The 20,157-nt window shown below is 45.0% G+C and overlaps 2 protein-coding genes across 2 annotated transcripts in view; both read left to right on the forward strand.

Annotated features, from left to right (window-relative positions):
- The window catches only part of kiaa0319l (KIAA0319-like), a 51,074-nt gene extending 48,947 nt beyond the window's left edge, over positions 1-2,127 (forward strand). Inside the window, 5 exon segments of the mRNA XM_079570438.1 lie at positions 1-68; positions 139-261; positions 1,326-1,416; positions 1,499-1,590; positions 1,658-2,127. The exon segment at positions 1-68 is cut by the window's left edge and continues 75 nt beyond it. Coding sequence (XP_079426564.1) covers positions 1-68; positions 139-261; positions 1,326-1,416; positions 1,499-1,590; positions 1,658-1,854 — 571 coding nt within the window. The 3' untranslated portion in view covers positions 1,855-2,127.
- The window catches only part of psmb2 (proteasome 20S subunit beta 2), a 221,323-nt gene that overhangs the window by 143,579 nt on the left and 57,587 nt on the right, over positions 1-20,157 (forward strand). The gene's annotated exons all lie outside the window — the stretch shown is intronic.

The following is a 20,157-nucleotide window of genomic DNA, read 5'->3' on the forward strand; positions in this document are numbered from 1 at the left end:
CAGAAACAAACTCCGGAAGCAAAAGAACGAATTCCTCATCTTCAAAGCCCGGCGCGTGGACACCGTCAGTGAGTGTCTGCGGATTCCACCACCAGTTCTTCTGCTGATTTAAACGTTCCTCTGTGTCGCCCCCTGTAGTCTGTCAGCTGAACTGCTCGGGTCACGGAGACTGCGACTCGTTCACGCGCAGCTGCGTGTGTCAGCCGTTCTGGATGGAGAACTTCATCCGGGCGCAGTTTGGAGACCAGGAGAGCAACTGCGGTACGAGAGAGAAAACAGGTTTATCTTTAACAACAAAAGGCCCAGCATCACTGTCAAAAATGTAACATAAACTCAACAAATATGTGACAAAAATGTGACAAAAATTCAACAAAAATGTGACAAAAATTCAACAAAAATTCAACAAAAATTCAACAAAAATTCTACAAAAATTCAACAAAAATTCAACAAAAAATCAACAAAAATGTGGCAAAAATTCAACAAAAATGTGGCAAAAATTCAACAAAAATGTGACAAAAATTCAACAAAAATGTGACAAAAATTCAACTAAAAAGTGACAAAAATCCAACTAAAAAGTGACAAAAATCCAGCAGAAAAAAGACAAAAATCCAGCAAAAAAAAGTGACAAAAATCCAGCAAAAAAATGACAAAAATCCAGCAGAAAAAGTGACAAAAGAGCCGAAAAAAATGTGACAAAAAAGTGACAATAATCCAACAAAAAAGTGACAAAAATTCAACTAAAAAGTGACAAAAATCCAGGAAAAAAAACGACAAAAATCCAGGAAAAAAAACGACAAAAATCCAGCAAAAAAGTGACAAAAATCCAGCAAAAAAGTGACAAAAATCCAGCAAAAAAGTGACAAAAATCCAGCAAAAAAGTGACAAAAATCCAGCTAAAAAGTGACAAAAATCCAGGGAAAAAAATGACTAAAATCCAGCAGAAAAAATTTCAAAAGAGCTGAAAAAAATGTGACAAAAAAGTGACAATAATCCAACAAAAAAGTGAGAAAATCCAGCAAAAAAATAGCAAAAATGCATCTAAACGGTAACAAACATGCCATTAAAAAAAGTGACAAAAACACATAAGGGAAATAAAAAGTGACGACAATGGCAAAGCGGAGAGAATGCATTTGGTTTTGTCGGGTGGTCAGAGGTTAAAGGCGCTGGTGAGAAGGCAGCGTGACTCACATAGGTCACACACCTTGGATGTTCAATAAACCTTCTCTCAGACATCTGGCTTGTCCTTGTGGAGACACCAGGCGGCCGTCAGTACAGACAGTGGACCGGCCGTTCTGTTGGTTGACTTTAATCCCGGTGTGTTTCAGAGTGGAGCGTGCTGTACGTCACCATCGCCTCCTTCATGATCCTCGTGGCCGTGGGGACTCTGATCTGGGGAATGGTCTGCTGCTGTAACAAGTGAGGGATGGGTTTAATGAGAGTTTATGTTGAGACTAAACCGGCCGAACCCTGACCGACCCTTTCGGTTTCTCTTTCACAGGAGGAAGAGCAAAGTGCGCAGGAGCAAAAGTCGATACAAGATCTTGGAGGAGGAGGAGCAGGACTGTCTGGAGCTGCATCCTCCCAGAGCAGGTAACGAGGAGAGAGGTCACTCCGAAGACCTTCTGCGCCTGCTTCTAAACGTCTCTTCCTCCCGCAGGTCGACTGAAGGGAGTCCCGGCCCCGACCTCGTCCGCCCTGATGCGCTCGGACTCGGACTTGGACAGCGACGACGGCCCCGACCCCTGGACCAACGGGGAGCAGGAGCGCGGGAAACTGCTGCGGCCCCAGAACGGCTCCCTGCGGAACGGCCAGGGCCCCGTCCGGTCCAAGAAACAGCGCGACGAGCTGCTATAGCGAGAGAGCGGAGGGCGGCGGCTGCCCTCGAGAAAGACCTCATTTTAACTGGACAAACACACATGCTGGAATCACTGTCTCTCCGTACGTTTACACCGAGAAAAGACGATTCTGCGCGACCGACGCTAAAGCTAAGGCTAAAGCTAAAGCTAAGGCGGCGGGAAAAGTCGTGATCGTAGCTCGACTCTGCATGGAAACCACCTGCTCCTCACTGAGCCACAATCCAGACAATCCCCCAGATTATTTAAAGATGAAATCACTTTACGAATGTGACCACTTGTCCACGGAGGAATCACTGGACGTCACCGATCACTGCCAGGGGAGGAACAAACTGTGAAGAAGCGCAAAAGCGTGCACGAAGAGCGAGAGGAAGGAGACGTTTTATCACTGGCTTTAGTGTGAGTGAGTGAGTGTGGAGGCCGAGCAGTCTGGCTGTAGATTCCATTCAATGTTCATTTTAGGGACTTCATGTTATGTTTTTATACTGAACCTCTTGACATGAACCGAGCACATTTACTCCAGTTTGGCTTTACTCAAATCTCAGAGCAAAGAAGTGGCAAAAGAGCGACAAAAGAGGAAGAAAATAAGGCAAAAACTCTTGAGGTATGAGACAAAAAAGTTGAGTTTTGTCTTAGCTTTCAAATGAGGAGTTACTCTTGCCTATACATGCCTTTCAGTCAAGTTATTTTTTCCTTTTGTTTTAATTTTTATTAGTTTTTTATTTATTTATTTATTTATATTATTTTTTTCTTTGTTTTTATTTTTTCTTTCCTTCTTTTTTTTCTGTTTTTTTTTTTTTTAATTAATGATTTTTTTTCTCTCCTATTTTTAAAAAAATTTTTTTTTAATTATTATTTTTTTTTTTTAATTTTTTTTATTCTGTTTTTCAGTCGTTTTTTTGTTTTTTTTTTCAGGCAAGTGACTTTTGTTGTTATGGCGGCCATTTTGAATCCCGAAGTAGAATTATGCAGTACTACCACATGCAACAATATCTCCACTTTGACCGTGTCATTTTTATGAACTCGTGATCTTTGCTCAAGAAGAAAACAGTAAAAACTCGGCCCCAGAGACGCACGTTTACATGAAGAAACCAGTGAGTCAGTGTTTGAGACGTTAGCATGCTACTGGTTAGCATTTAGCTTCAACAGCTCAGCTCTGACCTCTCCAAGAGAAAGAACCACAAACATCTGGCCTTGGATACAACATGTGACAGAGGTCAGAGGTCAGAGCTGTGACTGTAGTTCACATGTGTCAAGGTCAAGGAGATGATTTAACCTCTTAACTCCCACCTGAACGGATCCCATTTTCTCCAGTTTGGCTTTACCCAAATCAAAAAGCTTCTTCACAAAAAATAAGAAGAAAACAAGGATGTAAACACAACAATAGTGTGACGAAAATGTGACAAAAATTTGACAAAAATTTAACAAAAAAGTGACAAAAATTCAACAGAAAAGTGACAAAAATTCAACAAAAATATGGCAAAAATTCTACAAAAATGTGACAAAATTTCAACAAAAAATGTGACAAAAATTCAACAAAAAATGTGACAAAAATTCAATAAAAATGTGACAAAAATGAAAAAAAAGAAAAAAAACATACAAAAGGTGACACAACACAGCAACAACGCGAGGAAAAAGATCAGTTTTGTGGGTCTTAGCTTTCAAATGAGGCGTTACACAGACAAAAGAGGAGAGAATGGTTCAGGCGGGTGGTAAGAGGTTAATGTGGCCGTTTGAGGAGCGTCCCTAAGTCTCGAGCCCAATCCTGTGCGGAGTTATGGATTTTTAAAGCAAGAACCAGTTTGCTCACTCCAGCCACTAGGGGGCAGCTCACATTTATAAAGGAAAGAATTCCACGTGTTTTTTACTGTTTTCTTCTTCAGCAATGATCACGAGTTCATAAAAATGCCGCTGTCAAAGCAGAGATGTTGTTGCATGTTGTAGTACTGCGTAATTCTACTTCAGTATTCAAAATGGCCGCCGGAACTATGTCAGTGGAAACACATGTACAGGCTGTGAGCTCCAGTCCAGAAGCTTTTAGATTTGGGTAAAGCTGAAGTGTAGGAAAGGCGCTGGGTTAAAGTCGGTTTAGTCCTGGTTTAGACCTGGTTTGGACCCAGATTCGTCCAGGTTTAAACCTGGTTTAGACCCAGTTTAGACCCAGATTCGTCCTGGTTTAGTCCTGGTTTAGACCTAGTTTAGTCCTGGTTTAGACCCAGATTCGTCCTGCTTTAGACCTGGTTTAGTCCTGGTTTAGACCTGGTTTAGACCCAGTTTAGAACCTAGATTCGTCCTGGTTTAGACCTGGTTTAGACCCAGATTCGTCCTGGTTTAGACCTAGTTTAGACCTGGTTTAGACCCAGATTCGTCCTGGTTTAGACCTGGTTTAGACCTGGTTTAGACCCAGATTCGTCCTGGTTTAAACCTGGTTTAGACCTGGTTTAGACCTGGTTTAGACCTGGTTTAGTCCTGGTTTAGACCTGGTTTAGACCCAGATTCGTCCTGGTTTAAACCTGGTTTAGACCTGGTTTAGACCTGGTTTAGACCTGGTTTAGTCCTGGTTTAGACCTGGTTTAGTCCTGGTTTAGACCTGGTTTAGACCCAGATTCGTCCTGGTTTAGACCTGGTTTAGACCCAGATTCGTCCTGGTTTAGACCTGGTTTAGACCTGGTTTAGTCTGATGAAGCCTGACATGTGAGTTTGCAGGAGAGAACAAACTCATTTCCAGCTCGCACTGAACCAAAGTCGAGAGGAAAGAAGACTTTTCGTCACAAATCAAATCCTACATTGAAACTCTGCTCTGGTTCTGATCGTGACCGGTGGAGTCTGCAGCCAAACTGTTTCTGTCACTTTGCTTTGTTTGTGTTTTCATCACTTTGATTCTTCTGTTTCCGCACAGTTAACGTTTGTCTGAATCACTGGACACTTTCTGGACGCTCTTTGTTTACTCCAGAAATGAAGGTTTTTTATCCCGAACTTCTTCCTCAAACATCTCATTGTGACTTGTTTAGTTTTCCCTTTCGGTTGAATGTAAACTTTTCTGAATGTTACATCGACACACGATTCATTTGGCTCGATCTGTGAATATTTCCAGAGCCTGAATATTGGTCTATAATGACAGAGAACGTCCTCTTTAATCAGAAATGACCCAAAAACTGTTTGTAAAATGCCTTGTTTATCCATAAAAGCTTCAAAACCACAATCTGGACGTTTATCTTTGGGCTAAATATCGCCCTCCTGTGGTTTCTAGATCAAAGCGCGTCTTCCTCTAATGAGATGTTTAAGTTTAGGCTGAACGGTTTAAAAAAATCTATATTTCCATTTTATTTTTTTCCCTTTAATAACTTTGTGTTGCATAAACTGAAAAACAGCTTAAACTGAGACGATGTTTTGGATCATGAAATATTTACAACTGACTTATTAAAGTGTTACTTTTTAGTTCTTATTATCATTTTCAATATAATTCCAAAATAGCCCACATTTATATCAGTGTACAGGGGCCCCGCGTTTATCACAGGGTTACGTCACCAAGGCCGGATTTAAGTCAAATGGGCCCCGGACATGGACACCGGAGTTACATGGAGTCCGAGTGGACCCTGTTCTCCTCCTCCATTGTCGATGCGGCTGCTCGTAGTTGTGGCCGTAAGGTCTCTGGTGCCTGTCGCGGCGGCAATCCCCGAACCCGGTGGTGGCGCCTGGAAGTAAGGGATGCCGTCAAGCTGAAGAAGGAGTCCTACCTGGCCTTGTTGACTTGTGGGACTCCTGAGGCAGCTGAGAGGTACCGGCAGGCCAAGCGTGCTGCAGCTCGTGCGGTCGCGGAGGCTAAAACTCGGGTCTGGGAGGAGTTCGGGGAGGCCATGGAGGAAGACTATCGGTCGGCCTCGAAGAGATTCTGGCAAACCGTCCGGCGCCTCAGGAGGGGGAAGCAGTGCTTCACCCACACTGTTTACAGTGCGGGTGGGGGGCTGCTGACCTCGACTGGGGATGTCGTCGGGCGGTGGAAGGAGTACTTCGAGGACCTCCTCAATCCCGTCGTCACGTCTTCCAATGAGGAAGCAGAGGCTGAGGACTCGGAGGTGGGCTCGCCCATCACCGGGGCTGAAGTCACCGAGGTGGTGAGAAAGCTCCTCGGTGGCTCCGGGGGTGGATGAGATTCGCCCTGAGTACCTTAAGTCTCTGGATGTTGTAGGACTGTCTTGGCTGACACGTCTCTGCAACATCGCGTGGCGGTCGGGGACAGTGCCCCTGGATTGGCAGACCGGGGTGGTGGTCCCTCTCTTTAAGAAGGGGGATCGGAGGGTGTGTTCCAATTACAGGGGAATCACCCTCCTCAGCCTCCCCGGTAAGGTCTACTCCGGGGTGCTGGAGAGGAGGATCCGGCCGATAGTTGAACCTCGGATCCAGGAGGAACAATGCGGTTTTCGTCCTGGTCGTGGCACACTGGACCAACTCTATACCCTCCGTCGGGTGCTCGAGGGTTCGTGGGAGTTCGCCCAACCAGTCCACATGTGTTTTGTGGATCTGGAGAAAGCGTTCAACCGTGTCCCTCGTGGTGCCCTGTGGGGGGTGCTCCGGGAGTATGGGGTCCGGGGCCCTCGTGGTGCCCTGTGGGGGGTGCTCCGGGAGTATGGGGTCCGGGGCCCTCGTGGTGCCCTGTGGGGGGTGCTCCGGGAGTATGGGGTCCGGGGCCCTCTGCTAAGGGCTGTCCGTTCCCTGTATGACGCAGCAGGAGCTTGGTTCGCATCGCCGGCAGTAAGTCAGACCTGTTCCCGGTGCGTGTTGGTCTCCGCCAGGGCTGCCCTTTGTCACCGGTTCTGTTCATTACTTTTATGGACAGAATTTCTAGGCGCAGCCAGGGGCCGGAGGGGCCGGAGGGGCCGGAGGGCGTCCGGTTTGGGAGCCTCAGAGTCTCATCTCTGCTGTTTGCGGATGATGTTGTTCTTATGGCTTCAACGAACCAGGACCTTCAGCACGCACTGGGGCGGTTTGCAGCCGAGTGTGTAGCGGCCGGGATGAGGATCAGCACCTCCAAATCCGAGGCCATGGTTCTCCACCGGAAAAAGGTGCTTCCCCTCTACAGGTCGGTGGGGAGTCCTTACCTCAAGTGGAGGAGTTCAAGTATCTCGGGGTCTTGTTCACGAGTGGGGGACGGATGGAGCGTGAGATTGACAGACGGATCGGTGCGGCGTCAGCAGTGATGCGGTCGCTGTATCGGTCTGTCGTGGTGAAGAGGGAGCTGAGTCGGGGCAAAGCTCTCGATTTACCGATCGATCTACGTTCCCGCCCTCACCTATGGTCATGAGATTTGGGTCATGACCGAAAGACAAGATCGCGAATACAAGCGGCTGAAATGAGTTTCCTTCGCAGGGTGGCTGGGCGCACCCTTAAAAAAAAAGATCAGGTGAGGAGCTCAGTTACCCGGGAGGAGCTCGGAGTAGAGTCGCTGCTCCTTCACGTCGAAAGGAGCAGCTGAGGTGGCTCGGGCATCTGTTTCGGATGCCTCCTGGTCGCCTCCCGCGGGAGGTGTTCCAGGCATGTCCTAGTGGGACAAGGCCTCGTGGAAGACCCAGGACACGGTGGTGGGACTATGTCTCCGAGCTGGCCTGGTGTCGCCTCGGGGTCCCCCCAGAACAGCTGGAGGAGGTGTGTGTGGATCGGGAAGTCTGGGCATTTCTGCTGAGACTGCTGCCCCCGCGACCCGGCCCCGGATAAAGCGGAAGAAAATGGATGGACAACACAGCAACAACACGAGGAAAAAGATCAGTTTTGTGGGTCTTAGCTTTCAAATGAAGTGTTACACAGGCCTATATAACAGCCAAAGAGGACAGAATGCATTGGGTTCAGGCGGGTGATCAGAGGTTAAATGAAGAAACTGACTCTTCTTCCACTGTTTTTGCACATATTGTACATCAGAAAGAGTGAGTTTGATCCAGACTTTGCTCAGAGTCGCTCCTCTTCGCTGCACACTCGTCAGCTCCGTTTGCGTTCGACACTCGGAAGCTTTTCTTCGTCACTGTTTCTGTTTCGCAAAGTGGATCGAGGGAAATGAAGGGATTTGAAATGTGTGTTTTTCTTTGTCGAAGCTCGAAGGAAAACGTCAAATAAAGTTGATCTTGTTCTGATGTGTCGACTCGCTCTGTCACCGCCAAAACAAAAGGAATCCACATTATTCATCTGTGTCATGGTTCTATTTGGTGAATGATTTAGAAACTGTATCTGCTCTTGTGATGTAGTTTTGCAGTGAAACAAAACAGACGAAAGAGACGAGGTTTTTACAGTGTTTTATTTACAAAAGGAAAAGGAACAAGACGATGAACAAAGAGCTTCAGTAAACAGAATATTCAGATTATAATTTAAACATATTTACAGTCATTTCTAAAGCGACAAATGTCTTTAAGAGGAAAAAAAGCAATTTGAAAGTTTGTACAAGCAGAATTTAAAACAGATTTTCAGCGTTAAGTCGATTTAAACAATAGAAATCACTGCTTCATAAGGCAATGGAAACAAAACTGAGCTGAGCATGTAAACAAACATCTGAACAAAACTGAATAACGATAAAAGTCAGAACTGAAGAACTTTAAACAGTAAAATCTGATCAAATGAGGATTAAACATTTATAGAAATAGACATGCTGATGAAAGTGTTCGATGTTGTGCTTCAGATTCAATGAGTTTTCATGTGTCTTGTGAGTGAGTCTTTTCTGGCAAATCTTTTCTCACAAACAGAACAACTGTAGGGCCTCTCCCCTGTGTGTTTTCTTCTGTGTGAATCTAGATTACGCTTATTGGTAAAGGTTTTATTACAGATTGTGCAGCCGTGTGGTTTTTCCCCTGTGTGTGTTCTTCTATGATTAACTAGGGTAGACTTCTGGTTAAATGTTTTCTCACAGGTTAAACAACTAAAAGGCTTCTCTCCTGTGTGCACTCTAATGTGTGTTATTAAATGAGATTTGAAACTAAATCTCTTGTGACAAACGTGACAGCGGTGCTTCTTCTTCTCTTCTCCTCCGTCGTCGACCGTCGCGCTCGTCTCTGGGTCAGACTTGTTTTGGGCGGAGACTTTGGTGCTTCTGTCTCTGCTCTGGACCTGGTGGTGGTGATTTTCTCCATCAGCCTCTGTCTCCATCTGTGCGTCTGAGCGGCTGAATGGAGGTTCCCAGTCGTCATCGTGGTCAGAGTCAGACGAGTGCTCGGTGTGTCCCTCCGTCTCTGAGTGGAAATGTGGCTCTGAGCTGATGTTCCCGCGCTCAGTTTGTCTCTGTGGAAGCGGGGAGGGCTCTTCTCTCTTCACGCTCACAGCACTGGACTCTGGGAAACACCTGAAACATGATATATATATAAATCAACTTTAAAATACTGTGACTTAGACGGGTGTGAAAGTGTTGGAGCCTACACTGGCAGCTCTTCCTCCTCTGGCTCCTCTTTAATCCTCGTTGGGGGCGTCTGGACCCTCGCTCTGACCAGTACGACTCTCGGGCTCAGTATCTGCTCCAGGAGCCGCTGTTTCCTCTTGTTCTCGTCCTCGGAGCGACGTAGTTCCTCCTCGCACTCCGCTCTCGTCCTTTCAAACTGCGCACGCATCTCTCCAGCCGCCGCAGCCAGACGCTCATTCACAAAAGCTCTGAACATTTTTACAAACGGCCCTAAACAGAGACGACAGAGAAAACTATGAGATTTCAGCTGCTCATTTACATGTATGAGCCGCGGCTGTTGCTCTCCTGTCAAATAGAGCTAAAGCTGACATTTAACCTGTTCAGGACGGCCGTCCCTGATCAGGGACTGACTCCAGTTCCATTTACTTTCATACAGTATTCAGGCAAATTATATTTCAACTAATATAGACGTGTGGCACAGATTTTTAAACAGACACTTCTCACCAAAACATCTATTCCAGTCATGGAACACCATCACAAATCAAAACATTAATTAAGGACAGAAAAAAAATAAAAAAAAAATAATGAAAATCGAGCATTACAATTAAGCATTTCTTATCCATATTAAATTATTTGTGGTCCAATCATAGGTTGACTGGATTTTTTGGTCCAAAATACTCAAGTAAAATATAATTCAACAAAATACTCTTTCTGGAAAATTTGGCTCATTATTTTAATCCTCATGACTATTCTCTTCAAAATGAGCCGTTTCCCAAAGAAATCCATTGATATTTGTGCTGGCAGTGCTCAGTGCAGGCCAGAAGCACATGTTAGCCACATGTTAGCCACACGTTAGCCACACGTTAGCCGCATGTTAGCCGCATGTTAGCCGCATGTTAGCCACACGTTAGCCGCACGTTAGCCACATGTTAGCCACACGTTAGCCACATGTTAGCCACACGTTAGCCACACGTTAGCCGCATGTTAGCCGCATGTTAGCCGCATGTTAGCCACACGTTAGCCGCATGTTAGCCACACGTTAGCCACACGTTAGCCGCATGTTAGCCACATGTTAGCCACATGTTAGCCACACGTTAGCCACACGTTAGCCACATGTTAGCCACACGTTAGCCACACGTTAGCCACACGTTAGCCACATGTTAGCCACACGTTAGCCACACGTTAGCCACACGTTAGCCGCATGTTAGCCGCATGTTAGCCACATGTTAGCCACATGTTAGCCACATGTTAGCCACACGTTAGCCACATGTTAGCCACACGTTAGCCACACGTTAGCCGCATGTTAGCCGCATGTTAGCCACACGTTAGCCGCATGTTAGCCACATGTTAGCCACATGTTAGCCACATGTTAGCCACATGTTAGCCACACGTTAGCCACATGTTAGCCACACGTTAGCCACACGTTAGCCGCATGTTAGCCACACGTTAGCCGCATGTTAGCCACACGTTAGCCACATGTTAGCCACACGTTAGCCACACGTTAGCCGCATGTTAGCCACACGTTAGCCACACGTTAGCCGCATGTTAGCCACATGTTAGCCACACGTTAGCCACACGTTAGCCACACGTTAGCCACATGTTAGCCACATGTTAGCCACACGTTAGCCACACGTTAGCCGCATGTTAGCCGCATGTTAGCCACATGTTAGCCACATGTTAGCCACACGTTAGCCACACGTTAGCCACATTAGCATTTAGGTACAAACTCGTCTAAAATGTCCACAGGGCCATTGATTTCACAGGTGACAGTGGTGCATCTGAGTAGAGGTTCATTGTCTCTGTCCAACAATCTGCCATAGTCCAGATCCACAGTGAAGGAAGACGTGTAAAAGCTGTTTTCTGAGTAAACAAGGCGGCCATTTTGTTTCGGGGGAAGGTGTGACTGACGCACCTTTGTGCACTGAGATAAATATGGAAAAGAAATGACCCACTTCATTTTGCTTTGATTTAGTCCATTTCTGGGAGGTTTGTTGTTGCTGCTGGACTTTGTTTGACAAATTTGTGAAAATATTTTTGTTTTTATAACATTTGTCACTTTGGAGGGGTTTGTGCACGATGCTAATGAGATATAGCACCAAAACATTGAAAAGTTTACAAATCCAACATACTTGGACCTAGACTTCTGAGATGTTGCACACGTGCTGAGCACCAGTAAGGTCACAACTGTACTCAGTTTGGAGTGTGTGCTATGAAGTATATTTTCAGGAAAGATATTTCAGTTTATGTGTAATTTTCTCTATATAAAAAACTACATTTTTAATACATTGTTCAACTGCAGAACCTTTTTACATGTTTATGTCACAATGTCCTTCTAAATGTACAAAGAAAAAGAAAAACTACTTATTGTCCTGATTCCTATGATGGTTCACATCAGCAATTTGGACAAAGTTTGTTGTTTTAACAGTAATTTTAATATGAAGAGGTGACTGTTTAATTTAGCCAGGCCAGAGGACATCAAAATAGGTTAAACTGTCCCCAAAACACAAGAGGAGATTCATAACTGTCATTTTCAAATATATTTGTGTAGACTGACCATAAAGCGCCCACAGAAATGTGACTTTCACATATTTTCAGTTAAGTTTCTCTGTCGAGCTAACTGCCGATTAGCATTAGCTCCTCAGAGATTTTAACTTCAACTTCATCAGGATTAAGGCCGACAATAATGAAAACAAATCCTTAAAAACGTGTTAAACGACCTGATAAAACATTATGAAACTAATGAATCACATTTTCTTACCTGTTTTGTGTCTGAATTGAATGAAATCTCAGTCGTCGTTTTCACACAACGGCAGCAGAGGGAGCGTGACGTCACGCGCGCTGCGGCTGCGGATACGTTTTTTTTTTATCTGAATTTATTTTTTGTTACAAACGTTTATTTTATGAAATAGAACGACTGTTTTGACACTTTTACAGGCGTTTTATTTGAAATTGAAATTAAAATTAAAACTATCATCACAAAAAAAGGAAGAAAGAAAAAAAGTCACTCCAGCGTCAGCTCAGAGACGAAAGTCGGTCAGAGCCCGGTGTCCGAACACCAGCAGATTGAGCGACTACATCTGCTAAAAGTTCAACAAACTCCGGGAATAAAGTATCTCTGTGATAAAGACCAAACTCAGAGACAGTGGAATATTTATAGATAAATACGAGTCAGATACGTTATATTTCACATGGATTCTACATCACATGAATGGTGTGATGGTTAGTTTGTGTTTCACGTTTGAATAAGTGTGTTTTTTACATTGGCTTATAGCGCCCTCTTGTGGCGCGTGTTATTTCTGCGGTTCTGCTGATGAGGACGTTGAGCTGTAAATGTCATGGCGCCTCTTACCGTCGTTTGGCCACATAAGGCTGTAAGTTTTCATTGTTTTATGTGGATATACATTGTGTTGATGAGTGAGCTGCTCTGATTCGTTCATTTTAAGTAAACATGTTTAAATATTAGTTTTCATACTGTAAAAAACGTTAGCATGCTAGCAGACTTTGTTGTGTTGTAACTGTTGTTAGCTCAGGCACAAGCAGATGTTGTAAGGACACATTTCTAATTGCTGTGTTTTTGTGTGTTTGTTACAGCTTTAAAATGAGAATTACAAAGAAAATCATCTGTTCGCCGTCTGTCATATCGAGAAAACACTCTACATCTCGTGAGGACAGAACAGTAAAGAGCCTTATTATCAGCAGGCGGCACCAGAAGCTGTAATCTACAGTCATCCAGTCATCATGTCAAAATCTGGTTGCTCCGGATCCTGGAAGTCTTCTCAGTCATCAGCGTTGCAGCTCTCAAAGCGCGAGCCAAAGCTGGGGCTGCACAAGCGCAGTTGGCCTATGCAGAAGAAGAAGCTGAAGCTATGAAGCAACAGGCTCAAATCCAAGCTCAACTACACAAACTGAAGGTAAAGAAAGAAGCAGCAGCTGCAGCAGTAGAAGCAGACATTCTAGAGGCAGCCCTTCAGTATGAAGAACTCCAACCACTCCCTCAAGAGCATCCATCCCACACCTTTGTGGACCCCAAACAACAAGTTCAACGCTACATTGACAGTCACGTTTTCCTGCCAGACATCCAAATGTTGACACAACCTCCAATCTCAAGCACAACCCCCTTTACCAAGGTGATATAATAAATGACAACCCTCAGCCAATCCTTCCTGATGCTTCTGATGTTCATCTAAAAACCCAGCAGCAACAATCCAGACAGTTACAACTACATATCAACACCCGATCCTCCCACTTTATATCCAGCTGTAAACAATCAGTACCAGCCATTCAGTCCATCTCACCCCGACGCTCAGCAGACGTCAGACATGAATGATGCAGCTCAGTGTCTGATGAGACGTGAGCTTGTGGCAGGCACGATGCAGACATTTGATGACGACCCACAAAACTATCGTGGCTGGAAATCCTCGTTCCACGACATCACTAAAGGCTTATCCCTGTCGCCCAAAGAAGAACTAGATCTACTCCTGAAATGGCTCAGACCAAAGTCCACTGAACAAGCAAAGAGAATCAGTTCAGGCCAAATCAGCCGCATCACTGCAGCTCTCAAAATGGTGCGGCAGCGCCGAGAAGAAACCTATGGTGCACCTGAGGTAATCGAACACGCCCTCTTTAAGAAAATCGAGAACTTTCCGAGAACAACCTCTAGAGACAATATTAAACTAAGAGAGCTAGGGGACCTCTTACTTGAACTTGAACTAGCAAAATCAGAAGGTTCCTCTCCTGGGTTGGCCTTTTTGGATACTGCTCGGGGTGTTAATCACCCTGCAGCCCTGTGAGGCGACTTCTGTTGGGATATTGGGCTGTACAAAACAATTAAACTCAAACTTAATCCCTGATACGTAGTTACAGCTTCTATAATCTTGACGAAGGCTCGGTGTTTTCACTGAACTTTGTTGTTCAGGTTTTTATTGAACAAAACACAGCGGCGGCAACAACTTTTGCTGATTCACTCTTTTTGTTTTCAAGATGGCGTAGGCAACTGAACATATCCTGTTTTTTACCCTTCACAATAAAGCACTTCCATTGCTTAAAAATAAAACCATCTGGCACTTAAGACCTTTTTACTATACCTTAGATTTGGAAATACCTTGTAATCATGTAAATCAATTTTGTAAAACAACTAATAATGAAAATAAGTCACAACATCCTCCCGCCAAATGAACAACTGTTCATATGTTAGATTGACCTTTAACCTCTCTCTAAGGGGTACAATCATAGACTGTAAAAAATAATGGACGTCTTCTGCTCACTCCTCCCCGTTTACCATAATGACCACGGTCGAGGGGGAATTCATGGTGGATTTACAGACTCCGCCTCCCCAGCTCTGACGAAGCATGTTCCTAAAAAGGGCATAAGGGCGGGATCTTCACCGTAGACTCCGCCCTTGTGTGACGTGTAGCTCGCGCTGCTCCAATGCTAACAGTCCGACCCTCATTAAGTACGAGATTTCTAAAATTCTTCTTACGAAAACCAGCCCGGTTTCTTAAATTGTGACTAACCCAGCGTTATCACAGGAGGAATATTGAGCCTAGTCTAGTGTTCACTCCAATGCTTTTCAATGGGGGCCTTGTGGCGATATGGAGGTACTACAGCAATGGCGGCCTCCAGTGTCGTGGTCATAAAGCAGAGCGGCCAGCGCCATTGGGTACAATAACGGAACAGGCCTTCTTACACGCTATCTGTAGAAGTGCAAATGTCAGAGGTAGAGGCGGGACTTTTATCACAGCACTGCACACCTGAGGAGTCTCAACAGCTTCAGTCTCAAGTCTCTGTTCAGTGTTCCACATATTCTCAAGCTCTCAACATTTCGTTTCTCTGTTACAGGAGAGGTGGAACCAAAAACATGGAGGTTTAGTGTCTCTTGCCTTACACCTGGTCGCCCTAAGGCTCTGACGACGCTCCTGTACGCTGGCTGCCTCCATCTAACGGACAGCGCGTGATCTTCCTTTCCTTTGGTCCTACAGTCCATGTCTTAACTGTGTTCTAAGTACTGCGTTCTAAGTATTTGTCTTCACCTTTACCGGGCTTGTCACTGACGACAACACAGCTTCGGTGTTTTCACTGTTATGTGTAGTGTCATTTGTGGCCGTGCGTGGCTGGAAACCAAGTGCACCAAAAGGGCCAACGTTTAAATGAAGAAACTGACTCTTCTTCCACTGTTTTTGCACATATTGTACATCAGAAAGAGTGAGTTTGATCCAGACTTTGCTCAGAGTCGCTCCTCTTCGCTGCACACTCGTCAGCTCCGTTTGCGTTCGACACTCGGAAGCTTTGTCTTCGTCGCTGAATCGTTTCTGTTTCACAATCCGATCGAGGGAAATGAAGGGATTTGAAATGTGTGTTTTTCTTTGTCGAAGCTCGAAGGAAAACGTCAAATAAAGTTGATCTTGTTCTGATGTGTCGACTCGCTCTGTCACCGCCAAAACAAAAGGAATCCACATTATTCATCTGTGTCATGGTTCTATTTGGTGAATGATTTAGAAACTGTATCTGCTCTTGTGATGTAGTTTTGCAGTGAAACAAAACAGACGAAAGAGATGAGGTTTTTACAGTGTTTTATTTACAGAAGGAAAAGGAACAAGACGATGAACAATGAGCTTCAGTAAACAGAATATTCAGATTATAATTTAAACATATTTACAGTCATTTCTAAGGCGACAAATGTCTTTAAGAGGAAAAAAAGCAATTTGAAAGTTTGTACAAGCAGAATTCAAAACATATTTTCAGCGTTAAGTCGATTTAAACAATAGAAATCACTGCTTCACAAGGCAATGGAAACAAAACTGAGCTGAACATGTAAACAAACATCTGAACAAAAATGAAAAATGGTTAAAATCAGAACTGAAAAACATTAAACAGTAAAATATGATCAAATGAGGATTAAACATTTATAGAAATAGACATGCTGATGAAAGTGTTCGGTGTTGTGCTTCAGATTCAGTGAGTTTTCATGTGTTGTTTGAGGTAGTCTTTTCTGGCAAATCTTTTCTCACAAATGGAACAACTGTAGGGCCTCTCCCCTGTGTGTGTTCTTCTGTGTGTTTCTAGATTACGCTTATTGGTAAAGGTTTTATGACATATTGTGCAGCCGTGTGGTTTTTCCCCTGTGTGTGTTCTTCTATGCCTCGTGAGGATAGAGAGCTGTGTAAATTTCATCTCACAGACCTCACAGCTGTAAGGTTTCTCCCCTGTGTGTGTTCTTCTATGATTAACTAGGGTAGACTTCTGGTTAAATGTTTTCTGACAGGTTAAACAGCTGTAAGGCTTCTCTCCTGTGTGCACTCTAATGTGTTTTATTAAACTACATTTGAAACTAAATCTCTTGTGACAAACGTGACAGCGGTGCTTCTTCTTCTCTTCTCCTCCGTCGTCGACCGTCGCGCTCGTCTCTGGGTCAGACTTGTTTTGGGCGGAGACTTTGGTGCTTCTGTCTCTGCTCTGGACCTGGTGGTGGTGATTTTCTCCCTCAGCCTCTGTCTCCATCTGTGCGTCTGAGCGGCTGAATGGAGGTTCCCAGTCGTCATCGTGGTCAGAGTCAGACGAGTGCTCGGTGTGTCCCTCCGTCTCTGAGTGGAAATGTGGCTCTGAGCTGATGTTCCCGCGCTCAGTTTGTCTCTGTGGAAGCGGGGAGGGCTCTTCTCTCTTCACGCTCACAGCACTGGACTCTAGGAAACACCTGAAACATGATATAGATATAAATAAACTTTAAAATACTGTGACTTAGACGTGTGTGAAAGTGTTGGAGCCTACACTGGCAGCTCTTCCTCCTCTGGCTCCTCTTTAATCCTCGTTGGGGGCGTCTGGACCCTCGCTCTGACCAGTACGACTCTCGGGCTCAGTGGAAGCGGGGAGGGCTCTTCTCTCTTCACGCTCACAGCACTGGACTCTGGGAAACACCTGAAACATGATCTATAATAGAAACCGCAAACTCAATGGGCGCCGCCATAAGCTCCATGGGCGCCGCCATGTTTATTTCCCATACCGACTTTGAAGCTAAGCAGGGAAGGGCCTGGTTAGGACTGGGATGGGAGACCGTTTGGGAACACCAGGAAGCCTGGCGACAGCAGTGAGTGTGTGCGTGGTTGGTGGTGGGGGCTGATGTGCACAGACTGGTTGCCTCGCTTATCATGGAGTGAATGAATACTGCATCAAACTGTACACCAACTTTGAGCGTCTGGAAAAGCGCTATATAAGACTTGCCATGTTTATTTCCCAAAAATCCGCGGGCGGCCCCCACATGACGGTCCCTCCGCTCGCGGGCATTGGCCAGGGGTCCATATGGACCGCGGTGCTGCTGCCCGAGGACAACCCGCCGTCATAACCACGCGAGTGCACGAGATCTGACTGCCGTGCGTGTGCGTGTGCGTGTGCGTGTGTATGTGCGCGCTCATCCAAACAGGGCGATCCGAGTCATCGTCACTCACCGCTAAACTGCAGCTGCAGACGCTCCGCACAGGTACAGGTACATCCTCCAAAACACATCTGCGTGTCTTTGTTTAAGTTTCTCCTGCAGTGACCGAGGCTGTGGTTCATTATAGATCCAGTGCTGCGTAATGTCAGAGGCGGAGACAAATGCGTAAGATCCAATCCTGGCCGTATTCCGTCTCCAAGGCTTTGTCTCCGGAAAAAGTACACGCAGAAACACGAGCTTCAAATGAAACGCGCTGCTCCGAGAGCTTCAGCCTCCGTGTGCGGAAAGCGAAATTGAAACTGCACTGTAGAGTTTTTGTTTTGTTTTGAACTTTGCTGCTGTACCATTTCTTTTCTATTATTTCTTTACATTTTATAAAGCGGCTTTGAAAGCGTTGCCAATTGTATTCTAAGGATATAAATACTGTCTAATAAAAAACAACTTATTATTTTTTAGATTGTACTTGCACCGTGATGCTCCAAACCGCGGGTCCTGCACCGTGAACCGAACCGTTAGAGCTGAACCCCTAATATTTATCCAGGAATATTCCACTGTCTCTTGAATTCTATTCCCTGAGTTTATTGAACATATTGTCGTTGTAGTTTATAAGAAAGGAGTACGGGTGCATCAAACACTCCAATTGCAGTTTGTTTGAAATTATTTTTAGCATTCATTATTTTACACATTTGTAGTGGCCATAGTTTTTGGAATGGGTTGGGAACCACTGGTCTATTTACTGCGGGTCTACAGCTATACTGAGTGACGGGTTATAGGGACTATACTGGACATTTCTTTGTAATAACTCATACTCTCTGAATATCAAATGTGGAGACTAGTGAGGCCCGGCCTCAGTTAGTATAGATATAAATAAACTTTAAAATACTGTGACTTAGACGTGTGTGAAAGTGTTGGAGCCTACACTGGCAGCTCTTCCTCCTCTGGCTCCTCTTTAATCCTCGTTGGGGGCGTCTGGACCCTCGCTCTGACCAGTACGACTCTCGGGCTCAGTATCTGCTCCAGGAGCCGCTGTTTCCTCTTGTTCTCGTCCTCGGAGCGACGTAGTTCCTCCTCGCACTCCGCTCTCGTCCTTTCAAACTGCGCACGTGTCTCTCCAGCCGCCGCAGCCAGACGCTCATTCACAAAAGCTCTGAACATTTTTACAAACGGCCCTAAACAGAGACGACAGAGGAAACTATGAGATTTCAGCTGCTCATTTACATGTATGAGCCGCGGCTGTTACTCTCCTGTCAAATAGAGCTAAAGCTGACATTTAAACTGTCCCCAAAACACAAGAGGAGATTCATCACTTTCATTTCCAAATATATTTGTGTAGACTGACCATAAAGCGCCCACAGAAATGTGACTTTCTCATATTTTCAGTTAAAGAGGGAGTATTCTGCTTTTTTCAGCCACATAGCACCAGTCTATATCACACTACAATGATGACGAAACCTTCTGTTGGTCTGTCAATGCAGTAAATTAGAATAACCGCCTTGTATAAAATTGCTCTTTCAAAATGGCAGTAGCAAATGACTTGAAATAGGCCCCTGTCTCTTTAAGAACCTCCCTTTCCGACACGCCCCCTCCACACGCTGTCTGTGGCATCACAACAACACTGCGCTCGTTTTCTCAACTGTATTGAAACTACGATCGGTGCATTTAAATTTTTATTGTTGGAAAGGAGCTACTGTTTATCACTTTGTGAACAATGGCCACACAGGATATGATTCAAAGACGAACCTTCCACACCGGACGCTTGGAAGAGGCTCTTGCCTGAAAAATAACTGCTGTTTGGAGGCTTCTCTTTGCAACTGCCATGCCCTATGGATCTGTAACTATACCCCCATGGACGACACCAGGATCTGCAGGAGCCCATACCATTCAAAAGACGGACATTATCTGTGCAGGTGGACAGTGGTTTTTCGAGGTTACCCCGTTAGCTTGTTATAATCGACTACAGCTCATTGTTGATGAAAAGTCTGTAATAAACCACAAATGTGTAAAGCCAGGCTCATTGTGTGATCATCGTAAAGGCTGCTTCGAGTAGTTGCTGCTTTATTGACGTTATTTGTGCAGAAAAAGCTGCCTGTTTTCAATGAATGTTGTGAAGGTGAAGGTTGTTAGCTTGTCGCGGCTAATAGTGCCTTAGCTCCGGGAGAAACCACTCGGCTACGACTCACTGTAGATGAAATGTGAGCAATAAACTACGAACTCAACAAGCCAGGCTCCGTGTGTGGTCATCATAAAGGCTGCTTCAAGCAGTTGCCTGTTTTAGTGGCGTTTTTAGTGCATAATATGCTGCTTGTATTCAGTGAATTTTCCCGTTAGCTTGTCGCGGCTAGCTTGTTAGCTCGGGAGAAAACCACTCGGCTATGACCCATTGTAGATGAAATGTGAGCAATAAACTTCCAAATCAACAAGCCTGGCTCCGTGTGTGATCATTGTTAAACGGTTCTTTATGTGTGTGGTGGTTTCATTGACTTTATTTGTGCATATCTCTCGTTTTC

The sequence above is a fragment of the Gobius niger genome (assembly GCF_951799975.1).
Source record: "Gobius niger genome assembly, chromosome: 14".
NCBI classification, from domain to species: domain Eukaryota; kingdom Metazoa; phylum Chordata; class Actinopteri; order Gobiiformes; family Gobiidae; genus Gobius; species Gobius niger.